The sequence below is a fragment of the Cyanistes caeruleus genome, chromosome 14, assembly GCF_971803275.1.
Source record: "Cyanistes caeruleus chromosome 14, bCyaCae1.hap1.1, whole genome shotgun sequence".
Lineage (NCBI taxonomy): Eukaryota > Metazoa > Chordata > Aves > Passeriformes > Paridae > Cyanistes > Cyanistes caeruleus.
The window spans coordinates 1715409-1724486 of NC_141714.1; the positions used below are offsets into that span (position 1 = coordinate 1715409).

The following is a 9078-nucleotide window of genomic DNA, read 5'->3' on the forward strand; positions in this document are numbered from 1 at the left end:
AATAGAGGGGGAGTCCAGCAGAGGTTGGGACAGGGACAGCTGGAATGCTGGCCTGTGGCCAGGGGTTTCTCCAGGGAAGAACATTGATCCCCACAAGTTGTTTTTCCCAGAGACAACAACAATCATCAGCCAGCAAAGCCTCTGGTGCTCCAACACCATCACTCCAAGAGAGGTCCCTCCATCAGCAGCACATTCCAAATACTTGCTAAATTTACACGACGAGTTTTGAGTTTCCCGTGGTTTGGGTCAGGTGTGAGACCCCCAAAAGTGTCATTCCATGTTTCACCCTCCAATGAAATGGGAAAGCCACGGAGCCGGTGTCCCCCAGGCCAGCCAGCAGCTCAGCACTTACAGGGGTCAATGTGTGGGACAGAACCCAGACGGGCTCCAGTGAAGGGAATGAAACCCTCTCCCACGGGTTTTGACCCATTCCGATGGGCTTTGACCCTCTCCCATCGGTACAGAACTTGTCCTGTAGGGATTGCCTCTTTCCCATGGGTTTTGACCCTCTCCCATGGGTACCAGCCCTGTCCTGTAGGGATTGACTCTCTCCCGTGGATTTTGACCCTTTCCCGTGGGTTTTGACCCTCTTCCACGGGGATTGACCCTCCCCCATAGGCTTCGACCCTCTCCCGTGGGCACCAATCCTCTCCCATGGGCAGGACCTTCCGCGTGGTCCCGCGTCAGCCAGACACGGCCGGGGCACATCAGCACCCTGGAGAGCAGCCGTCGGATCCTCCGCGGGCACCGGGGCCGAGGGGACTCCGCTCCCGGGGGTCCCTCCCTGGGATCCCTCCCTGGGATCCCTTCCCGGATCTCCATTCACCAGCTAAAGGTGAGGAGACGCTCGTGGCTTTCTCCCATGGCATTCCTGTCTTTAGTTCCCACAAATGGCTCGATGGAAACCAGCTCGTCCCTGCTGATCATCCAAAGCACTGAATATTTTGTGACCTTGCCTGTTTTCGCACCATGAAGAAATTTGGATTTCCCACGAAATTCCAGCAAGGAAAAAATGAGTACGATTCAGAGATTGTTTCAATTTTATAGAGGATTTGGACTGTAGAGGTCAGAAGAGTCCTCCCTCCTTTCCAGCGCTGTTCCCGTGAGGATATCGCTGCTACCTCAGTGTGGCCAGCCTGGGAACTGCTCTTCTTGAGAATCCCCAGGTGCTTCATTGTTTTATACTTTTCAGATAACTTTGAAATGGATTTTTAAACAACTAAGGGAAGAAGAAAACTTAGGACAGTCCCACAGGTAACAAGGTGCCATCAGACTCCTCTGTGTCAGACCATCCTCAATCCCTGCACAAATCCAGGTGAATTCCTGGACTTCTGACATGCTGCCCTTCATGTAGGCTCCTCATCCTTGCTTTTTCCATTCCTGAGTGACAGAAACCCCTCAATTATTGATACAGAGCTGAGAATGAAACTTGGAGCTTCAGTTTCAGGAGGTTTTGAGTGTCACACAGAGGCTGAGTTCCCAAATCCCAGGCAAGGAGTGTGTTTGGACAGTCACAGCTGGATTTAAACCTCTGGCTTGATGGGAGAGCCACCAGCAACAGGCAGCTTGAGACAAGAAGCAGGAGGATGAGAGTGAGACAGAAATTTCCAGCTGTGGAAAAGTAACTCTGAAGAGGAGAGGAGTGACAGGACAGGAATTTCCAGAAGGCCATAAAGTCTCCGTGATGGAGATGTATAAAAGCAGGATTCACACCCAGAGCAGAGCAGGCTGCTTTGGGAAAACTCCCAATGTCCTGGCAGCCCAACTTTGTGGCTATGATTTGAGGCTTGTCCCAAGTTTACATAATTAAAGAAGACCTTTAAATGGGCCAGGCAAACCTGGCCTGTGCACCCCATCTCCTGCTGGGACCCAGGCAGGGCATGGGCTGTGGTGTCAGCGTGTGTCAGGGTTCCCCTTCAGTTTCTGCAGCCACATCCGTGCAGTACCTGGAAACCTCAACCAGGTTCTCGTCGGGGTCTCGGAAGTAGACGGAGGTTATTGGACCCACAGCACCAGTTCTGGCCACGGGACCTTCTTCACTGGGCACCCCACAGGCCTGGAGGATGCAGAAGAGCAAGGGTTTGATGGTCACATCATCATTGTGCCCTCCTCCCCCAGCCTTGAAAACAGGTTCAAGTTCCCTTGAGCTGCTGGATGAGACAACCCTGACATTCCCCAGGACAGCATTGTTTAGAGGCTCTGGACTCGTGTCCCCTGGGATGACACTGCCTTCCTCACCTCCAGATGTTCCAGCAGCTTCTCCAGGGGCTCTGCTGTGATCAGGCAAAAATCCGCAGAGCCGGGCACCGGGCGCCGAGCCTTGGGCTCAAACTCATGCCCAGCCTCGTGCAGGTTGAACTTCTGTTGGCCAAAACGTAAAGCTTTGCGATTTCCCTGTTCCCAAAGGAAAAGGCCAACGTTAGGGAGCCTTCCTGGGCTGGAAACCTTCAGCACCCACTTCCCTGAGCAGTCCTGGAAACCCTGGGGACCTGGTGGGATCCTGCTAACTCCGGTTAGGGTTACCTTGAAAGTCACCACCTCCATGCCCAGGACTTTGGAATAAAAGGCCACAGTGTCCTCGATGCTCTTCACAGTCAGCACAAGGTGGTCCAGGCGCTGGATGAAACACGGGGGTGGGCTCATGCCCTCCTTCTTCCAGGACATGCTCTCAGGGCTGGGAACTGGTATGGAAAACCAGAGAATACGGAAGTCAGGGAAATGCATGAAAATGTGCAGGGAAATGGAAAGTGGTACCGGGAGCTGAGGGCTGAGTGGGGATCACCCGGGTTTTCCTTCGTCCTGCAGGTGGCACAAGTACAGAAGCAATAAATCCTCCTCCCTGCAAGAACCTCGGACTCTGGTCTGCATCTGGTGGCACCTGAGCCTGTCAGAGGCCCTGGCTGGGCCAGGTGTCGGGGACAATCCAGGTGACCTATCCAAGGGCTGATGTCACCAAGCTCCCAAGACACAAACACCAAAGTGTGCACTAACGATGGGACCATGTGTGATCATTCTCCAACCCCCTCGGGTGTCCCCTCAGGTGTGGGCACTCATCCAGGTGGAGCCAAGGCAGAGAGTGGAGACAAACTGGGGCCTGGAACAGCAGCAGGGAACATCTGGGGATGTTTAAGCTGCCAGATGTCACCACCAGACAGAGGGTGAGGCCAGGGGCTCAGGGTGGCACAGCACCAGGGTGTGGGGACTCACCAGCCTGGGGTCACAGAGGTTCCTGGTGGCTTAGGTTGGGTTCAGATCCTCTGACACTGCCCTTGGCTTTTAGGGACATGGCAGAGCTGAGGGAATGGTTGGACTCAGTGATCTCAGACGGCTTTTCCAACCTGAATGATTCCATGATTCTGCATGGGAAGGGTTTGGTGAGGCAAGTTCCCACAGCCCCACTGACACAGGAGCAGGGTCAGCATAAAGCCAGGTGCAGCTTCACCGGGATCTCAGCTCACTGCAGCCAGAGGAGCCTGCTTGGAGCAAGATCCCATTATCCCATTCCCTGGCACTGCCTGGATTGTGCCTGGTGACTGCACCAGCTGTGGGGGAACCATCGACAGACCCAGAGGAACCCCTACCCCTCCTTGATGGCATTTGGTGCTCAACAACGGAGCCACCTGGCTCAATCCCTCTGCAAATCCCTTCACCTCAGGGGTCCTTCTGGGTGCTCCCAAATTACAGCACTTTCAGCCTACAGCTCCCAACCCCTGCCCTCCCCTCCCAGGTGAGCCCCTGAGCCAAAACCTGAAAGGAAATGGGGCTGTAAAATTCCTGTTACCTCCCGAGGGATGAAGAGCTGGGAAGGCAGTGCTGGATGGTTTCCTAGGCCTGTCCTCTTCCTGCTGGGAGCAGCCACGTCACAGGACAAGGGAGGGGATGATGAGATTGGAAATGGGAACTCTAAACATTGCTCCCTGCAGAGGTGGACCTTGACCCAAAGGCCAACTGCTTGAAAAAATCCCAGAAAAATAGTCTGGATTTTTCCATTTACAAGAGAAAATTTGGTTTATGTGCTGGCTTAAAGCTCCCACTGAAGAAACCAGGATATCCCTGGAGAAGAAGGGCTGTCCAAGCAGCCACAGCAGCCTCCCAGCCCCCTGGCAATGGACAGGGAATCTTATCTCCTAGATTATTTTCTATCACACAAAATAAATAAAATAAAATAATCTTTGTCCTCCGAGGCAAATATCAAGGAGTTCAAACTCTTTGGTTGTTTAGGAAGAAAATTGTGTTGGAGAACATGAGCTTCGTGACCATCCCAAGAAACAGAGACATTTTAAAAATGACAATATATTGGTGAGTTGGTGTAAGAAGATTCCTATGACAACGGGTTAAAAAGCAGGCAATTCCCTGAGGGATCGGTTTGGATCTCTAGAACCACACATATCTCCACTCCCGTTAAGATGTGAGTAAACCTGAGCTGAAAGCAATAAATCCATTAATATTTACAGCTCTGGACTTTCATCTGCCAGACGGCTTTCAGAGGAGAGCCGTGGAGCAGCGGTGCCTGTTGGGATACCTGGATGTGGGAACACCTCACACTCCGAGGGTCTCCAAGTGGTTTAACCCTCTGGTTTAGTACAGCCTCACTGAAATTCGAGCACAGAAAAGGAGAAAGTCCCCGGAGAGAAGATGTTTTTCCATTGGGAATGTTCTACTGAGAAGCTGCAGCACCAGCGCTCACTTTGGTGGAAATCTGAGGCTTGGAGGGTCATTCCCCAATGGCAAAATGTTTTCCTGGAGCAGGGAAGTTTTGGTCTGGATCTGACAATGCCACTTGCCCAAGAGAGGTTCAGTCCAGGACCAGCAAGTCAGAGGGACTTTGAGTTTAAGTTCGAGGTAGGAATCCAAATATCCAGCTTGGGAATGGTGTTGTGCTCAGCTCCTCGGAGGTGTGGCTGTAGACAAGAATTCCTGAGCTGCTCCAGACATCCAGAGAGAGATTTCCCTACCTGCTGGACATGGTGATGGAGTTGAAGTAGCTCAGCAAGTCCTCCATGGTGAGGTCCAGAGCAAGCCCTGCTCCTGCACAGCAGTGTTGAACGAGTTCCTCAAACTCTTGGTACTGCTGGATGAATTCCTGCTCCATGGGCTGCCACAGCACCTAGAAAAGCAGAGCCCCTGCTCCATGGGTCCAGAGCTGGACAGGACAGGACTTTCCACATCTGCTGTAAAACAAGGGAATAATCCCTTCCTTCCCCTCCTGCCTGTTCATGCAGCCCAAGAATCCATTTCAGTATTCCAGCTGTAACTTGGCTGTGGAGAAATAGCTTAAATCCCAAGGATTTTGGGTTCCTAAATGTATGAACTGTTTCCAAGAACCAGGAATCAGTTCCTGTGTTACTTGCACCTCCTTGCACCTTCTCTTGGTGAAGAGAAACTGGGAGAGCTGGAGAAGGCCACGCCAGAATTTTGGGAAATTCAGGTATCTTCATATCCCACTCACTTTGTTGTGAGCAATAAAATGATTTTTTTTCCCTTGGAAAAGGGAATTTTTTGCTGAGGATTTGAAGCCACAGCAGACCTCAGGTGGCAAGAGACATGGAGATGATTTTCCAGCCAAGCCAACAAATGTTTGACAGCAACCACTGGAAATAAATTGGAAGTAACAGGTCCCATAAATAATTCCAGCTGAGCTCCGTCTGCGAGACATTTTAGGGAGAGGGAAGGAGCGGAAGAGCCGCGGCCTCGGGAAGGAGGGAATGTCTGTTTGAGTTAGCAGAGCCAGATGCTCTTAGCTCAGTTAACAAAGAGGCCGCTTGGGAAGTGTTGGATGGATCAGCCCAGGCAGCTGTGAAAAAAAGAACTGGGATCTGCCAGATGCCGGCACGCAACCGGAGTGGGGATGGGAACAAACTGGGAACAAACGGGGAACAAGCTCCCCACCAAAGTTTTGGAATTCTGCCCCCCCCATGTGTCTTGGTCCACCACTTGGAAATGGGCACGAGGACAAGGCAGCAGGAAAATGAGAAAAGCCCGCACACGGTTTGGATTGTCAGTAGGAAGAGGGAGTGGGAAAGGCTTCCTTGTGGGAAAAGCGGGCTGATCACATTGTCTGAGTAGAAGGAATTTTTTCCAGTGAGAACAAGCTGGGATAATCAATCAAACCTGCCCAGGGATGGGATAGAGTCCCACCACTGGAGCTTTCAGGATGTGACTGGACAGGGAGCTACAGAATCTCCTCCAAGCAACCTTCCCAGTGAAGTTTGGACTGGATGATCCTTTGGGATCCCTTCCAGCCTGGGATCCTGTGATGCTGCTGAGGTGGAACTGCACAGCCAAAGCCAGCAGTGATCAGGGAAGGGAACACGGGACAGGACATTCCACATCTGCTGTAAAACAAGGGAATAATCCTTTTCTTCATCCTCCTGTCTCTTCATACAGCCCAAGAATCTGTTTCAGTATTCCTGCTGCAATTTGGCTGTGGAGAAACACCCTAGATCCCAAGGATTTAGAGTTCCTAAATGCATGGACTGTTTCCAAGAAACAGGAATGGGCTCCTGGGCTATTTACACCCTTCTGCCCCTTCCCTTGGTGTCCGTGCTCACACTGGGAGAGCTGGAGAAGGCCATGCCAGGATTTTGGGAATCCCTGAGCAGAACAAAACCCAGGTGCTCTCATACCCTGTGACAACAAAGTAACGTCACCCCAGACTGGATTCAGGTCAGGGAGAGTTGGACACAGGTTAATCCAGAGTTTTGGGAAGAGTCCTTGCCCTTGGAGGCCCAGGCCAGGGTCCTGCACTCACCTTGAGCCTCTCCAGGGGCTGGCCCAGCTACATGGTGATGTCTTTCTCCATGTGCTCGCTGGACCTTTGCTTGGCTTCTCTCTTCTTGTCAGGAGTTTTTTCCCAGCAGGGATGAGGGATTTTTGACAGCAGGGAAGAGGGATGTTCTCGGGCAGGTTTCCTCCCAGCCTGGGCTCCGTCCATGGGCAGCACAAACAGCAGGAAAGACCTTGGATGAGGTTCCTGCAGAACTGCAGCAAAGCCAAACCTGCCCTGCAAAACAGCCCGGGAGCAGCCAGCTGTGCAGGAATATTCCAGCAGGAGGAGGCTGCGGGAGCTGGGAGAGCCCTGGGGTGCCACCTCCTGCAGCAGGACACACCTGCAGAGCCAGACTGGCAATTGTGGCCGTGTCCTGGAGCTGGGAACGGGTCACCTTCCCCTGCAGAGCCCCCAGGACTGCAGAGATGGCACAGAAAGCTCGGCTGTGACATCGTCAGCCCCGGGGAAGGTGCCGCAACCTCTGTGGGGACAACTTGCTAAAAATTCCCCCCTTTTCTCACGAACTGTGATGTCGTTCCAATGTTCTGCTCACATCAAGGATGGGCTGAACAACCCCAGCCCAGCCTGGGGCTTCCTGCATGTTCCAGACCTGTCCTCACCCTCTGGAGCCGATCAGGGACACCCCAGGACAATAAAATTCACCCTGTCCTGCCCGTGGAGCAACCCCAGCACTGGGAAGACACTTTGGGATGATTTCTACCAGAGCAGGAACACCTTGTAGCCTTCCAAGGTTTTTCTCCTTTCGTCTATAGACTCATGTAGGATTTAAAGATGGATAAAATACTGGAAGGAAATGACAGTTTAACATTTATGGAAGGGAATGGGGCAGACTGGCCCCATTAAACACCTTTTGTTTAATTTAGCAACTTTATTTCCATTAACGGTCCAGTGCTGGCCACTGAGGTGCCATTAGGATCATTTAGGTGAAATTTTCCTCCTTTTTTCACCCCAGACTGCTGAGCAGGTGTTTGTGTCAGCACTCCCCTCCCTGCTTTGATCCCAGGGTTTTGATCCCCTGTTTTCCTAGCTGCTGAGTGTCTTTCCCAGGGGAAGCCACGCTGGGCAGGAGGAGCTGGAGGGGGTGGTGGGGATGTTTTGGGTGTTGAGGAACCCCAAAAGTGGGAGCCACCAACTCCATTCCCTTCCTTCAGCTCCATCCCCTGGCTTGGGATCTGGGCGCTGGTGATGGAGGAAGGTCAGAGCTGGAAGTGCTGACTCTGATAGACAAAACACACCAGTCTGACCTTCAAACTGGGCCAAACTGGCCTGGAAATTTCCATTACAGCCCTTTGTTTTGCTGAGGGAAAATATGACTTGTGGGCCATAAAAAATTTCCAGAGGAGACAGATCAGTTTCTCTTTTTATCTTCAGAAACACCTGACTGGAATACTTTGAGTCAGATCCAGCGAATTTGGTGGAAATGAGCACCTTGGGACAACAACAGCCCCACAGTCAGCTCACTGTGAAATCATCCCAGAAATATTGCTGTGAATTCCCTCTGTCTTCTGGGACAGGCTTCCCCCTGCAGGGAAAAGTGTCTGAGGAATCTTCCATGAAATATGGCTTTATAGAACCATAAAATCAGGGAATGCTTTGGAATGACATTCCACTGTCCCAGGCTGCTCCAGTCCCAATGTCCAACGTGGCCTGGGACATTACAGGGATCCAGGGGCAGCCCCAGCTGCTCTGGGCACCTGTGCCAGGGGCTCCCACCCTGACGGGGAACAATTCCTGCCCCATATCCCATTTATCCCTGTCCTCTGGCAGTGGGAGCCATTCCCTGTGTCCTGTCCCTCCATCCCTTGTCCCCAGTCCCTCTCCAGCTCTCCTGGAGCCCCTTCAGGCCCTGCAAGGGGCTCTGAGCTCTCCTCTCCAGGTGGAACACCCCAGCTCTCCCAGCCTCTCTAACTATGGACACTCATCTCCAAAAGCCCCAAATTCTGCTTCCCTGCCACACCCAGGGACCACATCCCATCCCACCAGCTCTGCCCAGAACTTCCCATTCACTAATTGTTCTTTAATTAGAGCCAGAAGCCTCCCCTAGGGCTGTCCCTGCCACTCCTTCAGACTGTCACCACGGGGAGCGTCCCTGGTGACACGGAAGGGACAGTGCTGCTGGAAGGGGCTCTCCAGAGGCTCTGGGAACAGGAATACAATCCATCTGCGGGCAGCACAGAGCTGCTGGGAGCTGCCTGCAGTTCCACACGTGTTGGGATCCTGGAATTTTGGAGGAATATCAATGTCCAAATCAGAGCCTTTGGCCTCCCGGTGTCCCGGCCGTGCCGTCC

General features: G+C 52.6%; 1 protein-coding gene across 2 annotated transcripts; it reads right to left on the bottom strand.

The window, feature by feature from the left end:
* Nucleotides 1-1022: 1022 nt before the first annotated feature.
* On the bottom strand, nucleotides 1023-3933 carry GLOD5 (glyoxalase domain containing 5). Of its 2 annotated transcripts, XM_086850341.1 has the most exons (5): nucleotides 3782-3933; nucleotides 3208-3356; nucleotides 2524-2681; nucleotides 2239-2394; nucleotides 1023-2056 (listed from the first exon to the last, which is right to left on the bottom strand). In XM_086850341.1, exons 3-5 carry the CDS (start codon nucleotides 2662-2664, stop codon nucleotides 1904-1906), a joined length of 450 nt encoding a protein of 149 aa, XP_086706467.1. In that variant the 5' UTR covers nucleotides 2665-2681; nucleotides 3208-3356; nucleotides 3782-3933; the 3' UTR covers nucleotides 1023-1903. The 2 variants fall into 2 exon arrangements, with proteins under 2 accessions (XP_086706467.1, XP_023782547.2); XM_023926779.2 differs by lacking the exon at nucleotides 3208-3356 and having other exon boundaries at nucleotides 3782-3931.
* Between the last annotated feature and the right edge of the window lie 5145 nt (nucleotides 3934-9078).